This window comes from Exophiala aquamarina (genome assembly GCF_000709125.1).
Source record: "Exophiala aquamarina CBS 119918 chromosome Unknown aczIA-supercont1.45, whole genome shotgun sequence".
NCBI lineage: Eukaryota > Fungi > Ascomycota > Eurotiomycetes > Chaetothyriales > Herpotrichiellaceae > Exophiala > Exophiala aquamarina.
This window is the reverse complement of record NW_013550543.1, coordinates 1-17450: the sequence shown is the minus strand read 5'-3', so window position 1 is coordinate 17450 and position 17450 is coordinate 1. Positions and strand designations below refer to the sequence as shown.

The 17450-nt window shown below is 50.8% G+C and overlaps 5 protein-coding genes across 5 annotated transcripts; 2 read left to right on the top strand and 3 right to left on the bottom strand.

Moving 5' to 3' along the window:
* Positions 1–1058: 1058 nt before the first annotated feature.
* On the bottom strand, positions 1059–4544 carry A1O9_13027 (uncharacterized protein; the record flags this gene model as incomplete). Its single annotated transcript, XM_013398054.1, has 1 exon — positions 1059–4544. One exon carries the CDS (start codon positions 4542–4544, stop codon positions 1059–1061), a length of 3486 nt encoding a protein of 1161 aa, XP_013253508.1.
* A 714-nt stretch (positions 4545–5258) lies between these two features.
* A1O9_13026 (uncharacterized protein) lies at positions 5259–5828 on the bottom strand (the record flags this gene model as incomplete). The annotated part of the gene is made up of 1 exon (XM_013398053.1): positions 5259–5828. The coding sequence occupies one exon, from the start codon at positions 5826–5828 to the stop codon at positions 5259–5261; it is 570 nt and encodes a 189-aa protein (XP_013253507.1).
* An 885-nt stretch (positions 5829–6713) lies between these two features.
* Positions 6714–9021, top strand: A1O9_13025 (transcription initiation factor TFIID subunit 5; the record flags this gene model as incomplete). Its single annotated transcript, XM_013398052.1, has 2 exons — positions 6714–6734; positions 6889–9021. The coding sequence occupies 2 exons, from the start codon at positions 6714–6716 to the stop codon at positions 9019–9021; spliced, it is 2154 nt and encodes a 717-aa protein (XP_013253506.1).
* Positions 9022–10051: 1030 nt separating this feature from the next.
* Positions 10052–13822, top strand: A1O9_13024 (uncharacterized protein; the record flags this gene model as incomplete). The annotated part of the gene is made up of 1 exon (XM_013398051.1): positions 10052–13822. The coding sequence occupies one exon, from the start codon at positions 10052–10054 to the stop codon at positions 13820–13822; it is 3771 nt and encodes a 1256-aa protein (XP_013253505.1).
* Positions 13823–14273: 451 nt separating this feature from the next.
* On the bottom strand, positions 14274–15227 carry A1O9_13023 (uncharacterized protein; the record flags this gene model as incomplete). The annotated part of the gene is made up of 2 exons (XM_013398050.1): positions 14274–15072; positions 15139–15227. The coding sequence occupies 2 exons, from the start codon at positions 15225–15227 to the stop codon at positions 14274–14276; spliced, it is 888 nt and encodes a 295-aa protein (XP_013253504.1).
* Positions 15228–17450: the final 2223 nt, after the last annotated feature.

Below are 17450 nucleotides of genomic sequence, written 5' to 3'. Positions count from 1 at the left end.
AATATGCCCAATCTCTCCTTTTCTCACGCTCTCGACTCCCTCTTGTGCAACGTTTCATCTTGAGGCTCTCACAAAGTCATTATGCTATGGATCACTCCGATGGAATATAGCTGGAAATAGTTTGAATTAACCACCAATATAAAAGTGAATCAATCAATCAAATCACTTCAAATAAAAATTGTTGACGATGAGTCACGTGTGATTTGTCTACTCACTTTGCGCTATACAGCCTACTCCGGAGCAACACTTGGAATGCTCTCCAATCTGAACTGCTCCGTAATCTGGGCCATCTGAGACTTGATGTGGAGGTGCCATAAAAGCCCATACGTGGGTTCTTAACACGTCCATTCACGGTAATAATACGATCTGGCTTGCCCATGGGATGTCCGCAATCGCACTGACCCACCCTACAAGTAGGCTGAAATACTCTACCGTCTGATGTTCATCCCTCACTGGCCACCAAAGCGTTAGCGGTGTCCGGCTCCCCAAGATGGACTCGTGCTGGGGTCTCCGCTTGGCCGTGTGTGCCTGACAGCAGCATCAAACTCAGCCAACACGCGTCGTTCTTCATCACTCATGCACAGGTTCCGGTCACCGACAATTTGCGGTTTTCGATCTGTTATCTGTTCCGGCTGAGGCTGAGGCCGAGGCTCGGATTCTGGAAGCAGCCAATGCCGACGCTGACGTCGCTGACAATGTCTGCGGTAGCGATGCTCGGGGACAAGAGCATGGCCTTGTTCACTGGTATCGAGACCTATGTTGACTTCGGCATCCCCAGCTATACCATCGCCAGGCTCATCATCGCGATACCCCCTCAGCCCAGTTGGCTCTGAATAACTATCATGCTGGATATCAAAGTTCCAGAAATCTAGCTGCCTAATGTCTGCTTGATGTGCTCTCGCTTCTATGTTTCCCGCCCGTTGTGGTTCTCCGGATTGAGTAGGATACACATAGTGCGAGCGAGACATATACTCACTTTCGTCTATGCCTGTATCATCAATTTGCCGGAAAGACAACGGCACGTATCTCATCTCGGATGGAGATACCAGCAATGGTCCCTAGCCATTCTGCCAGGCCTCCAAATTTGCAGCATCCGGGACTATCCACTGAGGTTCAGCGGTAGGCTCGGCTGTCGCTGGCGACCCTATTCGCTGCCCAGCCGTCATAGTAGAGTTTTCACTACCTAATGTCGCGCCGTTGATCATTGCCGTTGGACTGAAAGTTGTGTTGGTGCTCATGTTCGTGTTGAGGCCAATGCCATTGGTAGGGAGATTTTGTTGCTGATGTTGAAAATTTGTCTGCTGGATTGCAGATGATGCCTCCTCACCAAAGGCAACGCTATCGCTGTCATTAGGCATGTGCATTGCGGCTAAACCCCAGCCAATGGCATCGAGTTCACGTTGGAAAAAATCGCGTTCATCTGGGTCAATTTCTTGGCCTCCCTCGTCTTCATCTCCCTCGTCAGAGCCGGCCAAGGCCGAGATCGCGTTGGTGTCTTCCTCATTCACATCTTTGAGATTTTCTTGTCGTGTGGCTGTCATTCTTCTTTGTATCTGCGTCAAGTCCTTCTTCTGCCGCCCTCCTTGCCTCATCACTCCTGGATATATCCGCTTCTGCCACCAGAATGTTAGACCCCTGAGAGCCCATTCCAGAGGAACTGCCTCATCCACTTCGCCCTCCACATTGGCGTCATGCATCCCGGCTAGCCAGTCATCCCGCAACTCTGGGCGACAATGCAGATATATTGCTGTGATGACCCGCATATTGCTTTGACGCCATTTCCGACCGCAGTAAGGAACTTGTGATTTGAACAGCTTGAGGACGTACAGTCGTAGCGTAGGATCAGGCACGCGCAAAACTCTGCGCAGAATTTGCGAGGACTTGAATTGCACGAGAAAAAGGATTCGATGAGACTTGCCCCGCGTGAGTTTTTGAAGGATGCGAAGGAGGTGGATTGAGGTTTGAAACTGTCGGAAAGAATACGTCGTGATTGGCGCAGACGGTAGAGGGCCTAACGGGTTGCCGAGTTCATCAACGGAAGGGCGGAGCTGGTCGAATTGAAGTGGCTGCGTGGAGTCAGACGATCCTTGCGCAGTAGGACGTGTTCGCCGATCTTGCCGTTCACGCGATATTGGTGGCGGGATCGCATCTTCGCCATCCGAGATTTCAGATCTCTCATCTGGACTAGTTGGTGACAAGGGCGGATGGTCAGAGTGAACATGACAATAGTGCCAAACGCTTAGATCATCACGGTCATAATTGAACGCCACGAGATCCTCAAGGTTTTGATGTGCGAAGTACTTCAAGGTGAGTTGAACGTAATTGGAATCCAACAGCAATTGATTCAAGTACTCGAATTTCAGAATATGCGAGACTTTGCACCATTTAAGAAGTAGAAAAATTGCTCCGGACACAGCTTTCTGGCTGATCTCCCGAGAACGTACGTTGTCCAAATCTTCGAGCGTCATATCTGCAGGTCGGGGCGGTACTGGAGGGATTGGTAAAGACTGAGCCATATTTGGGTTGGATTTTGTGCGGTTTATGCCACCTGATTGCGCAGAGTCTTGTAGCGCCTCATTTCGAACGGCAATGTCTTGGACATTTGCCAGCATCACTTTCATCATAACGATAATTAGTGACTGCAAGTTGGGAAGGGCTTGGTGGAAAAAGTTTTCGACGGCCACCATCCGAGAGCGTAGTAGCGCGTCGTTGAGGCTGTTGAGTTCTGCCTCTTCGTCTGATAGGAGTGGTTTATCCTTCTCTTTACCATTTCTGTTGGCCATGTCTGTCAGATTGCCTCGCCAGCCTCGTTCGTATTTCATGAAGAGATCCCTTTCTTTCCAAAGTTGACGCATGGCCCTAGACATTCTCATTCGGCTAGCAAAGAGTTCTCCAGCCTCAATAATTGATCGAGGTACATCGCTTCCCTCCCAACTTTTGCCAACCATCAAGTCTTGAATCTCGGTTGAGCCTTTGCCACCAATTGTGTTGCTAGAAATGTCTAGTGGTGGGTAGAGGAATGGAAAGTTCTGATTGGTCTGATAATTCTGCTTTTTTCCAGTCTTTCCACCTGACCCAACCGGCGAAGGTGGAGGTGATGGTGCAGGTGTGGCAATGTGAACTGGCTGATGTAGAATCGAGCCTCGTGGCGGCCCTCCGCTCGCACCTGTTGCGCCTGATCCAGGATAGTCAGGCCTGGACGTCATATTGGTCAGTGGAGGAAGCATGGTTTTGTGTTCGAGCTCGAGGGGTACCAGAGGAAGGGGTGGATTGTACGCTGGATATTTGGAAGTAATCTCTTGGCGAAATAGATGATAATCCAGCGGTGATGCAGTCAAGACAGGATGTGCCGCTTCTGCTGAAAATGGATCAACACGGGGCTGTAGGATGCCTTTGATCTTCTCAAGGTGTGTCTTGACATCTCCAAATAGGAGAAGAATCAACTTCCAGAATAGTTGCAAGGCATGCATGAGTGGAATGTTGTATGATTCGTCCCATCGTAATCGTGAAATCATGCTGACCAGAAATACTAGGCAATTGGGTTGTAAAGAAAGCATAATTGTTCGAATCTGTTGTCCTTCAGTAGTATCATCTCGTTCCCTTGCAGATTCCACCAAGATGTAAAGGCAGGAAAGGCACAAGCTGAGCTCTCGATATTCGTTCTCACCGAATGCTCCATCGGCGACATCCTCGCCACCAGACGACTGTGGACGAATATCCGAGTCTGGCGTTGATGCAGCTTGGACGAGACAAGCAAACAGCTGAGGTATTAGCGAGCTCTCGGCTAGGAGGGTGGCTCCCTTGTGCATCCATTGCACTTGCACAATGTTGGAAGGTTCGACATGGGGTTCTTCAAAAGCATCATCCGCGCTGGAATCTAGCTTGATTTCTAAGCCGGACGTAGTACTCCAAGCGCCAGTCAGCACGTAGTAGACACAAGACAGTCCTTCAACCCGGGTGGTATAGTCTTCATCTGCCAAATCATCAAGCAGATTGGTGGCAAACTGTCTTCGCTGCTCCTGAGTTGCAGCAATCCAGGTTGTGTCGTCTGGCAAACTGTTCTCTTGGCAAAAACCTTTGAATTTGTGCTCAAAAGCATCGAGTGAAGCGAGTAAGTAGTCCCTGTCTTGCTCTATTTCGGTGTAGTGGAACCACTCATCAATCTCCGCTTCAAAACTCTCTGCATCCTTGTACTGAAAAGCATAGGCTCGTTGGTCGGCCCTAGGAAATTGACTGACTAGCTGTCTGAGCTGTGGAAGACTTAGAGAATCCGTGACATCTGGCTGATGTGGAGGAGGAGCTGGTGGTGGCTGTGACGGGGGCGGTGGTGGGGGTCCTGTACCCTCCCGTCTTAGTCCAGGCCTCATAGGTGCTTGAGGATGCTCATTGTTTGCTGGCGCTGTTTCCAAATTGGCAGGAGTCAATGAACTCAAGGGCAATTCTTTGCTGGGGGTAATGATAGATATCCCTGCGTCGACCTCATCTGCCCTGACGAATATCTGTTGTGGCTCGGCTTGTTCCTGATTCTGTTGATTGGCGGCCATGAAGAATCCGGAGGTTGGCAGACTTATGCTGGAGATGGAAACCGCAATTTATACAACTCAGCGGCAGATCCATCAGAATCCTATGATCAACAGTATTTAAAATCAAGCTGCCGAGGGTATGAACTCGTACTTGACAATATGAAGGGAAGTTTGAACTTTCGAAGCCAGATCTGGGAAAGTCTTCGAGGCCGCCAAGCTTTAGTGCCATTGGCTGCCTCAGACTTCGTACGAGTTTGTCCAGGGCATGGGAGTGTCTAGCACTTGGCAATAACGTTTTCATGTATTACACGTGTCTGTATTAGGTGTCAAGCAATCGCCTATTGACCAGGGACAGGGAACTCGACTGATTACTATGTAGTAGCATGTTGATCTTTCCTCTCGCTAGGTCACCTCGTAACAGTAATGAAGTACCACCTCTGCTCTATGAGACTCATCTGGTTTGCCTCCGATAACATCACGTCTGATCCACAGCTCATATAACCTGATAATGAGCAGCACAATCGACCACTCAGAGGGGAGGGACACCCCGTTCGTAAACCCAGTAGGACCTTGTGCAAACTTGAGTTGGAGCTTGACTCTGAACGTCGAGGGATCAATTCAAGTTTATACATAATAGTCCAGTAGAGTCCACATAAGACCAAAACCAGTAGCTAGTATGTCGTGAAGCACGATATGTCATACTTTGGGGTGTTCTCTGCCCCAAATTGCTATGCTTCAGTCCATCTCTTCGTCTGGGGTGGGGATCGCTTTCACAGCGTTTTCCAAAGAACTGGGAGCGTCGCGTTCATTCTGTGTTTTCAATTCCGACCGCTCTACAAAGTCTCTTGCTCTCGACAACAGCTCTTGCTTCATGGCCTCAGCAACCTTATCGCTGGCACGTGCATTTAGCCAGCTTGGGTCCAACGGCCCCCCACCAACTCTTGAAGTTCCAGCATCGCCGCCAAATTTTCTGCCCTTCCTTGCGTCAGCTTCATCTCCAGGTTTGACTAGCTCGGCTTCTTCCAAAGCATAGACCTGGCGTCGCAGTCGCACTTCGATGGATGACAGCGTTGAGAAATATGTCGAGGCAGCATGCGTAAATGCGGTGCGAGCCGCGGACGAACTTCGAATATTGTTTTCTGGGGATGGGGAGTTTGAAAGAATCTCAACTGCATCGGATGCAGCCAAAAGTAGGATCGAAATGGATTGGTCAATTTCATTCAAATCAGCGATGCGCTCGGCGGGGGTAAGTGAGATGGTTGAGGGTCCCTTTGTAGCTGAGGTATTCAGTGCTTCAGCCTCCATGATAGTCAGTGTCTTTGCTTGAGTTGTAGCAGCGCAGGAAGGGCATATTGCGAACTGAGAGTCGACAACGATTTGTTTACAAACTCCAAGCAAGTTCATTGTACAGACACCTATTGTACTTTGCATCACAGCGTCCACATAAGGCAAGTACACCGAGTTATCGAACTAAGGGAGGCTTAGCGTCGTATCTCTTGGCGAACCCGATCATGACCATCTTTCCAAAAGGTTCTTGCCCCAGGCCACATCTCGAACCACCCATAAACATAGAGAACGGCTCAGCTTTCCCTATCCATCGACTGTCCCTTGCTTAATGCTTGAGCTCAGCAAATTCTACACATATTCTTGTGTTTTTGAGATCGGCGGACCCTCCTACATGAGCATCAAGTAACCATGTCAGGGCATAACGCGCCTAGCCCAGCGCCTAGGAGCGCGAGCGCTGGTCCTAATGGCCCTTTAACGACTCCAACCTCGGCACCTCTGGTCAATGGCGTGGGTAGCGTATCCGCATCAGGACCATCGGTACCTGTCCCGGCAGCTGGAGGATCGGCAAACACAGGCGGTATGTCTCAACAGAATTTGAATCAGATTGTGAGTACCTTCTGTGAATTTGTTCATACTCCTTCATGTTATGGCGCACTCTGGAACGGGTGATGTGCAGGCGTATTTCCGGAGGATGGAAGAAGGTTGAGATTCCAAATGCCCCAACCAAAGCGAAACGTCCAAGCAATATATATCAGACCAGAGTACACTGAGGAGAACACCTCCAATTGAGTGGACTTGTGCAAGAAAAAGTCTCTCCGGGAAACGGGATCATGACTGTTGGTTTTCGGCTGTTGTCACGATCGACCACGGCTTTAAACACGGAAGTATTATGGACGCTCAAACATGACGTACGATGTCGGAGCGGTAACTAAATGCTAGAGTTATAGATATGAGGTTCTTCTCAAGACCAGTTTGGAAATTAAAACGGAGACCCTCTACCAGAAGCCAGGAATTCCCTTTGCGCTTTTCACTCTGCTGAACTGCCACGATGGTGACACGATTTCTAACCATAATATAGGTGATTGACTACCTCGCCAAGAAAGGCTACCATCGGACTGAGGCTACTTTACGAGCTGAATCATCGAATCAAGAAATTCCCCGAGATGCCTCGATCCAACCACAAGGCTCTGGCCCGCCTCGTTACCTGGAGATGTATAGTCGCTTAAAAGCGTGGATTGACGATGCGCTTGATATTTACAAGCCTGAGGTTGCGCGAATCTTGTGGCCCATTTTTGTGTACTCTTACTTCGACCTTGTCAAAAAATTCTACCCTAAGGATGCAGCGCGATTTTTTCAGAAATTCAGCGACGACTTCAAGAAGGAACATGAATATGACCTTGGTAGTATTGAGCACATTACTCTGCCCGAACATGGCGAAGACAAGATTGCGACGCTCTATCGCGACAACAAATATCGACTTTCTCTCAGCCAACCCGCATTTACCTATTTTATGCAGTTCCTCGAAAGCCTCCCCGAAACGGGGTTCAAACTCTTCATCAACATTGTCGAAAAGAATCTCGACCTTCGGCAGGTCGAACGGGGAGCGGATGATCGATTCAGCTTCGCAGCTATTATTGCAAGAGGCGTTGATGGCCAAGACATGCCAGCAGAAGATGAAGGCATTCCTGGTCATCGCCCGGGAAATGCGGTTTCGTCGACAGATCCTAGCGTTGGAAACAATCTCGCAACACTCAAGCTTGGAAAACTCGCCATGGAGAAGGATGCTGAAGAAGATGTGCGTGCTGAAGTTACAGAGCTTGATCTCATCGTTCCTCCAAGAGATGGGCAATCTACCTTACTACAAACCCATGAACTCCTCAACATCAAGCAAGAAGATGAGGACGAAGGACCCAGCCGGGCGGAAATACCTTTTCCACCATCCACAGCCCGCGATGTTGCTATGGAGGTCCAAAAGATCCGTGAAAACAGAGACCGATTGAAGATCGAATCTCGCACCGGAGGCATTGGCCCTGGTCTCAGTGTGGTCATGTATACTTTCCATAACACCCACGACAGCATGATATGTATGGACTTTTCTGGCGATCAAAAACTTGTTGCTGCTGGATTCCAAGAATCCTACATTCGAGTGTGGACACTCGATGGATCACCTTTGGGTGGTGCAGTCAATGGTCAGCAATCCAATTCGCAGCGTCTCATTGGACATTCAGGTCCTGTATACAGCGTTGCCTTCGCCCCATCAAGTGTCAAACCAAGTGGCGAGATAGGTGATACTGATACCAAATGGCTTCTCTCTTGTTCTCAGGATTCCAGCATTCGCCTCTGGTTCTTGGACACCTTCCAGTGCGTGGTTGTTTACAAAGGACATGTTGGACCTGTCTGGTCTATCTCCTGGGGTCCTTATGGCCACTACTTCGCTAGCGCCGGCCATGACAAGACAGCGCGGATCTGGCAAACCGATCACATCCGCCAAGTTCGAATTCTTGCCGGCCATGATGACGGTGTTGATGTAGTTGCATGGCATCCCAACTCAAGCTACGTCTTCACTGCATCTTCTGATAAGACTGTGCGCATGTGGGCTTTGAATAATGGCAACCCTGTTCGCATGTTTACGGGCCATACCTCCATGGTAACTGCATTGGCATGCTCTCGCAACGGCAAGATCCTTGCATCGGCAGATGATACTGGTGTTATACTACTTTGGGATCTCGGACCAGGTCGTCTGCTGAAGAAAATGCGTGGTCATGCCAAAGGAGGAATCTGGTCACTGACCTGGAGTGCAGAGTCTACAGTCCTTGTTTCCGGCGGCGCCGACGGTACCGTGCGGTCCTGGGACGTGACGGGACCTGCAAAGAAATCGGCCACACCAGCTACAAAAGCAGATGGAAGTGGCAGCGCGACGGCGGGAAAAGCGGATGGTGGCATAGGCAGTTCGACAGGGACTGGCGGCGCAGTGACGGCGTCATCTGCAGGCTCTGGACTCAACATATCCGGCGGGACCGCAGGCCCAGCTGCTAGCACTACAGGCGGCGTTGCTGGTGCTCATCATAAGAAGCGAGGGAAGGACGCAGTTGTCACCAGCGACCAGATTTCCGCGTTCTTGACGAAGCAGAGCCCTGTGTACTTGACACAATTCACCAACATGAACCTTGTGTTGGCTGGTGGCGCATATCTTCCAGAAGCAGGAAAATAGAGAAGGTTATCATGTATGAAGGCATTACCACATTCAATTTGGCTGGAGTACAGAGAGAGAGCAGGGAAATTCATGCATGGCTCCACGTTGGGAGGGAGGCATTGGGCATTGCATCCTGAATTTATCATACATGTGCTCCCGCGCGTAGCAGATCCATTGGTGGAACGTTGATTAAAGCTGCCTCGTTCCTACGGTGCTCAAAAGCGAAACGGAACTCCAAGGGAGGATTATGAACTATCCAATAGCATCAGGTACAATACTGGGTGCCACTGCCTACCGACTGAGCGGTTAGAAACCTACGAGTAAGGTTAGGCTTCAGGGCATCCATGTGGATAAGTTAGAGGCCCTCGCCGAGGCCCAGGAGTGCGATAAGCTACCTGATGTTGGTTAGGCACACGGTATACCCTAGGTAACTACATACGCTCACTCCGTAGGTATTACTGTAGTATTAGGCACTAACTAATGCTCGGGGTGCCTAAGTATCTAGGCAGTTAAAGACCTAGGCAAGCACTGCGGGCACCTGGCTGTGCGTCAGCCTGCCAGCTTCCGAACTGCATCGAGTCCTCCGTAGTGTAAACACCTCCTAGTACTACTGTCGACCGAGGGCTTCATCAAATACTCGCAATGCACACTGACACCCATTCCAGATGCAAATTGCAATACCCTCAACGTTCACCGAAAATTGTCACTGTCAAGTCATCCTCTGACACCTGCCACTCAGCGATCGGCCTGGTTGTTGTTGCCGTTGATTTGCCCACGGATCCCTCGTTTCTGTCCTGATTCTGGTACAACCTCCTCTGTTGGCGTCTCACTCTCTTCTCACCCACCACACCTGGTACTCGGACTTCCGATGATTGTTCTGTCTAAGGACATGTTCAGTGTTGACAGGATACAAAGAACCCTCGTCGACGCTGCTTTATCACCCATTAGCCAGTCTTCACGCCGGGCACGCACTGCGACCTCTGAAGCCACCATCCCGGACTTCTGTCACTTCCTGACCACTCCGCATGCATGATGATGAGGAAGAACAATGGCACAAAAGATGGACAAGGACACTGATGCCGCCTCTATTAAACCTGTTTCCTCTTTGAGGTCTCATTTTGAGGGACTCAAGGTCAATCAGTCACAACTTGAGGATCGAGGAAGCAACTCAGCTTCTCCCCATGTGCTACGGCCTGTTGATGCGTCCTCTCCGCTCCCTACCATCAGAGCATCTTTTGATCTTCCAAGACCATCATCTCCATGGAGTGAAGCGGCACAAACACACTATGGAGGCCACCGGACTCCAACAAAAGGAACTGACTCTCCTCCTAAGCCTGGCCATAAACGGCCCGTGTCTATGCTCCTCCAGTCTTCACCGCAGTTGACGCCTTCCGTTAAGGTGGAGTCTCCGCGATCGCCTCCCCGAACCTTCTTTGAACGGAGTTCCTCTAGATCGCCTGAGCGAATTGACAATACGCCCTTTGCAAAGGTCCGCGAACTCATCTCCCAGCACTCGAGCAGAGCCTCGAGCCGTCCTCCTACTTCACGAGCGCCGAGCGTAGATCGATCGGATCCCTCGATGACCGTTGAAAGATCCAACATCGAGGACTTTGGCATTTCTGAGACAATAAAACCCTCCACCGTGCCACCTCCAATAAACCGTGCGGACAAGCCAAAGATACCGGCCAAGCCAACAACTATTCCCATGCCTCCGAATACTGGTCTGAATCCAGAAGCGCGCCAGCCCTCTTTTGACGCAAAAGTCTCACCGTTCAGTACTCCGCCGAGTAGTGATGAAAATTCTCCTTCCCGAAGCCCTGAACCGCAGACCCTCGTAGGGATGCTGAAGCCTTCCGATCCTGGAGTTGCACTCGTGAGGGCACCGATTCCCTTACTTCCACCGCCTGCTGTAAACCAGGCTGTGGAGAGGTATAAGGAACCCCGACTACTCGGTTTTGCAAGCAAGCCAGTCAGTGCAGACAAACGGGACCCACGAACTCTAGGATTCGCAGCTCCCGAACCCAAACCACCCAGTCAACCAGCCATATTGCCTTCGAGGGCAAACACAGTGTCAGAGAAACCCACCAGGGATCCAAGAGAATTGGGCCTTTCTACAGCGAGGCCCGCACCTCGCCACGTCTCCGAATCCATAAGGCATGCTCCCTCTTCTCCCATGCCCACGCAACCCATCACCCGAGCAGTGCCTTCACGAGACGCTCGCATGCTCGGTTTCTCAAGCCATCAGGCTCCAGAAGTCACATCAATCGAAGAGGAGCCACGCCCTGGCCTCCCTCCGCGTAGAATGGAGCCTCCACCTCGTCCTTCAAATGAATCCAAAAACACTGTTCGTACTATTCCCCCTCCGCCGTCGGTGGGCTTGCCCGACCGTAGCAAGAAACCAATCTCATCTAAACCAATCTCACGGGCTCCAGCCCTGCCGCTGGACGTCAAGTTTCCCCCTCCACCCAAACGTGGCAGTGGGGACGATAATGACTCCCCATTATCGACCATAACGCCTCGAGCACACATTTTCACTGGAGATATCGTGAAGCGATCAACCATGGCTACGAGGCCTGATGATTCAGATGACATGGAGAATGTGATGGAAGAGCCCTCTACCATAAAGTCAGAGTATCCTGATGCAACGAATACGAACCGTCGGATGCCCTTTCCCAAGAGCGGGGTTTGCGAAATTACTACAAAGTCTGAATCACGGGTTGCTGAAGTATGTGGCAAGCATCTTTGCACAACTGGTTACATAACCCGAGTTTTTGACATGTCGTCTGGTGAACAAGTCATGAGTTTGAATCATGGCGAAACGGTGAAGGTTACCGCAGTGGTGTTCAAGCCCGGGACAGACCTAGCAAGCGAAGGGCAAAGACTCTGGTTAGGTACCAATATTGGCGATATCATGGAGGTGGACATCGATACACATACTGTAATGGCCACCAGTTCCTCTCATAACAGACGAGAAATCGTGAGGATCATCCGGAGTCAAAGGGATATCTGGACGCTGGATGATGAGGGTAAATTGTTTGTGTGGAAGGCCGATGAAACAGAAGTTCCTAATCTCAAATACAGCCATGTATCTCACAAGACTCAGAAGGGGCATACATTCTCTATGGCTGTTGATGGAAGGCTTTGGCTTGCCACCGGCAAAGAAATTCGAGCCTACCAGCCTGGGAACGAGAGTAATTTTGCTCCACTTACAAAACCGCTGTCTCAGCACGGTACTGGCGACATAACTTGTGGCACTTATTCGTCGGAAGGTGGAGGGAGGGCTTACTTTGGCCATAACGATGGTAGGGTCACGATGTACTCGACCAAGGATTTTACTTGCGTTGGTAACGTCAAGGCGAGTGATTATAAGATCAACAGCCTCACATTCGTTGGAGACGCACTGTGGGCGGCATTCAAAACCGGGAAGATCTATGTTTATGACACCAAAACTTCCCCATGGAAAGTCAAGAAAGACTGGCGTGCCCACGACGGACCAGCGACCGAGGTACTTCTCGACCCCAGCAGCTTTTGGGTCTTGCACCAGCTTCAAGTTGTCACTATAGGCCATGACAATTTCGTGCGACTGTGGGATGCTACGCTTGAGGATGACTGGATTGAAAGCGAGATGCAAACCCGAGATGTGGAATACTGCACGTTTCGTGAACTTCGCGCTGCGGTCATCACTTGGAATGTTGGGGCATCCACCCCATATGACATTCGGAATGACTTCATAGCAGACGCCATCCATGCAGATGACCCTCCAGAGATAATAGCTTTTGGATTTCAAGAGGTCGTTGACTTGGAAGATCGCGCCATCACTGCGAAAAGCATTTTAGGATTTAGCAAGAAAAAAGACGTCAATAGGACAGAAGCGCATCAAAGTCGTGTCTACCGCGAATGGCGGGATTATCTCATGAAGATGCTCAGCCGCTACTGCACGCAATACTCGTATACGGAACTACACACCTCCAGCATGATTGGACTCTTTCAGTGCGTATTGATTCGGCAACAAGAACGACCGAACGTCCGCAACCTGGAGGCAGCCAACGTCAAACTTGGATTGAAAGGCCATTACGGTAACAAGGGCGCTCTTGTTACACGATTTGTGCTTGATGACAGTTCAATCTGCTTTATCAATTGCCATCTTGCGGCTGGGCAGACGCATACCTCTCATCGAAACAATGACGTGGCGAGCATTTTGGAAGCTGAAGCGCTTACAGCTCAACCCGACCCAGATGAGCGCAGCTCCCTTTACATCGGAGGCGGCGATGGAACTCAGATTCTTGATCATGAGATCTGTATCCTCAATGGTGATCTAAACTACCGGATCGATGCAATACCCCGAGACACTGTCATTTCGATGGTCAAGCGCGGCGAGCTCTCCAAGCTGCTGGAACGCGACCAGATCATGGTCTGCCGAAAGAGAGTGTCGGGGTTTCGACTCGGTCCCTTCGTTGAACTTCCAATCACGTTCGCGCCGACGTACAAATACGACGTCGGAACGGACAACTACGATTCCAGCGAGAAGAAGCGCGCACCGGCGTGGTGCGACCGGCTCTTGTATCGTGGCGCAGGCAGGGTGAAACAGATCGAGTATCGGAGGCATGAAGTGCGCACCAGCGACCATCGACCTGTCAGTGGACTTTTCAAGATCAGAGTCAAGACCATCGACCCCAAGAGGAGAGCGAAAGTCAAAGCAGAATGCTTTGAACGCTTTGGACAGGTCCGGCGGCAGGTGGCAGAGGCGATCAGCGTTACCTACCTCATCAGGGTGTTAGGAATCGATGAGAGAGAGGCAAGGACATTGATCATGAAATGATGCTGATCGGAAAAAGCTAGATAGCCATCACATGTTTGTCCTTGTGGTGAGACATCAAAGGAATGGCCCCTTTCTCTAAGGGGCAGAAAGGATAGACAGCCTTTGTTTTTCTCTCTTCCTCCCCTTTTGTTCCACCCGTTTCATTGGATGCGATTCAACGAGGCGTGTAGTAGGAATTTTCTGTAATACTAGGAACAGGGAGGCGTGAACGCATGAAGATAAAGCAAATTAGTTGGAATTGAGTCCTGAATATCTACAACAGTATGGCGGCGTTTACTTGCCCACCGCGCTCTCGCTCGCGGCTGTTTAGTCTCAATGTGAAATCACTGAAATCACCCCAAATTGGGGAGTCGTCACATCCTTGGTCGCATCCTGGATCACGCGCACATGACTCGTTGCTGCGACAGCCGAGTTAGTAGCTAGTATAGTAATCCTATAATTCTCATGCCTCCTAAAAATCGCCGCCGTCAAAATCGCCACCGCCGCCACCATCCTCATAACCGTCTTGATAGGCATCTTGTTGACCATCATTGACTGCATCAGCGAGGAGCATACCTCCTAAGAGACCACCCCCCACACCCAGAGCAGCTGCTCCTCCTACACCCATGCCACCTTTGCGGGGCGGGGGCCGTCCGTATCCTCCGCCATAACCTCCGCCATAACCTCCGGCGTAGCCACCACCAGGGTAGCCACCATAGCCAGGACCTGGCTGTCCGTAGCCACCGCCAGGGCCTTGAGGATATTGAGGATAGCCGCCACCATAGGGCTGCTGTGGAGGATAGCCGCCATACTGCGGTTGCTGTGGATAGCCCGATTGGCCGTGGGATGAAGATGAGCCGCCACCAGATTTGCCCAGCAGCTTCCCTAGAAATCCTCTCTTCCCGCCAGATGACCCGCTGGGGCTCGTGGCCTGGGGGCCTCCAGGGTATCCACCTTGCATACCTGGAGGGTTCGGGGTGGACGAATTCTGGTAATACGAGTCACTTGCGCCACGGTTTCGTGACTCCTCTTCTTGCTGAAGGCGGCGCGCTACTTGCTCATCGGTCTCTTGGGAACCTCCAGGTTGACTGGAGGAATTGTAGGGGTTGTTAGATTCGAGAGGCTTCTTGGTGTCGCCGACTTTGGCATCGTTAGGACCAGCTGAATAGGAAGGCGGAGGCGCTGATGGTGTACCATCATCTCCCGGGCGAGGCGCAGGCTCTAATGGCTTTTCCCAGGTTGACTGTTTTGTGTGGAGGTTCACATAGAACCTATAAAAGAAGGGCATTAGTTCGTAATCAGATCCGCAAACGCATCAAGGAAGAGATTAGGCCTACCATTCTTTGTACTGGTCATTCCACACAGCCTTCCAGCCTTCTGGGACTTTGGGAGGAGGCGGGGTTGTCGGCGGTAGAAAATCAGACATCAGTTGAGGGCTGTAGGGTGGTTTGGAGAGTTGTTACAGAGGTGAGCGGAAGGAATTGCTTGCCCAAATATCAACAACGACAAAGAGAGCGGAGTCTGGTCTTTATGATGAACGACGACATTGTACGGCGCGGGGTGGCGCGGCACCCGTCTTGAGGAGTAGGAAAGTACGCAGTAGTCGCAAGTCGCAGGACAGAGACTGACGAGTGGCCACGGGGTGTTGTTTAGTGGGGGGGGGGCGGCCCAGGAGGTGCCCGCTTCAGCCATTGATACGCCTCGGAAGCTGATGGGTGGCGTGGTCAACGTCAGCCGAGCACCTTCCCGTTGCCTGGAAAAGAGGCTGAGCCTTGTCACGTGGTCTGCCTCCACGAGCGGGGGTCGTACCCGTTGGCAGCTAACCAGTCACAAGTCACAGCTCGGAACGAGGCATGTCATGTATTGAGCATAACTTTATCTTTGGCAGCGTCGCTCTCTCTAACAATCACGTCCCTCCTCTCCTCTGAGAGCCCTCTGCCACGACTTCCGAGTACTACATATACCTAATCAGCAAGCAATGCTTTCTGGACCCAACCCCAAGCACTCGGTATTCGTGCGTGCGGACAATATTTGATCATGTAGAGTGCAGCGCCTTCCGCCCAAGCGAGCTCTAGAATCAGTCGCCCAGCACCTAGCTAGTTCCCTTGCAACACGCACAGTAACAGCCATTTGTCTATGTCTATGCCACAGGGTCCTACTCCAGAAGCGAGCCCGAAGAAAACCTCACAAGATTCGGCTTTCACTCTGCGAGCATAGTCTACACAATTTCCGGATCGAGGATTCATGTTGGAGCAACTGCGTACAGCAGTGGGCAAGAGGATGATTAGAGTGACAGCAATCAGAAAGATCTACCAAGTGTCCTGCGATTTGAGCCATTGCAACTATAAAGTCTGGCATGCTCCAACGAGCAGAATCCCGTTCAAGAAAATTCCCATCGCACGCGATACCTCTTGTCTTTGGCTGATCAGCTGGGGAACCATCCATGTTCCTTTCGTGCTCTTGAAGCACATGGGATCAAGACATACCCGTTCTGTCTTCCCGAGCAGCTGCCATTGTTGCCTCTTGCCTGATTGTTTCCCAGTCTCTTCTGTTGTGGTACTTCTTAGATAGCTGTCTCTATCCGCATCTCCGACGGACGACAATCATTTGGCACGTATCTTGGGTTTTTCTGCACTCTGCTGCTGGGTCGGACACCTAGCTGTTGTGGAAGTCTTGGGGACCTGTGTGAGAGCATGATTGAGAGATTCTTCACTTCTTAAGGTTGCGTGCCTGTCCGGGCCCAAAGACCATATGATACTGCAGAGTGGGCGATTGTTGGGTAGGCGACGTGAAGAATGACCGGGACCAGGACCGACGGTCGGAGGCGAAGGTATGATATAGTGATTTGGTCTTGTACTTGAGAGAATGACGTAGCTGAATGCATCCTCCGAGATCGTTAGGTGATCCAGCGTGTTCGAAGATGCGGTCTGGCATTGGACGAAGCTCTCGAACTCATTCATTCGGGCCATATCATTCGCGACGGTCTCACGATGGGGAGAGGCGATGGGATTGATGGCTCCGGTGTCGTCAAGATGAATGAATGCCGCACAGGTCGTCTTGCAAAGGGATCCCGTCTCTTGAACGTTGACACCGAACGTTTTCAGATCGAGCAAGTCATCAGCCAAGGTGTTGGTCAGGTTCGTAAGTGTTGGCTGCTCTAAGTCAACTGAAGTTGAGGAGGTCGGATCGAGATGCAGATTACCATTGGTGAGGTTAAGGCTGAAGTCTAAGGACCCAGCAGGCGTATACGGAGCCTGATACCAAATAGCGAGCTACGCTGCAGAGTCTAACGGTGAGTCTGAGCCAGTGCATGACTTCAAGAGAGGCTGTGACGCCTGGTGAAGCGCTATAGGCGAAGCAAATGTGATGTCCCAGGAATGACAGAAATCTTTTTCCTGATGAGACAAGAATTGCGCCCAAAGCTAATAGATACTATAAGAAATAAGTGAATTGAACACTTAACCGTTCGCGTGTAAAACGACTGCTCTACCAATTAAGCTAATTTCTTATAAATAGCGCGGATTGAGGATTTGCACCCCAATCTTTTGGTCATGAGCCAAAAATGTTATCAATTACACTAACCCGCGTATAACCCAGGAGAGATTTGAACTCACGTTTTAATTGTGAAAAAATTAAGTCTTAACCATCT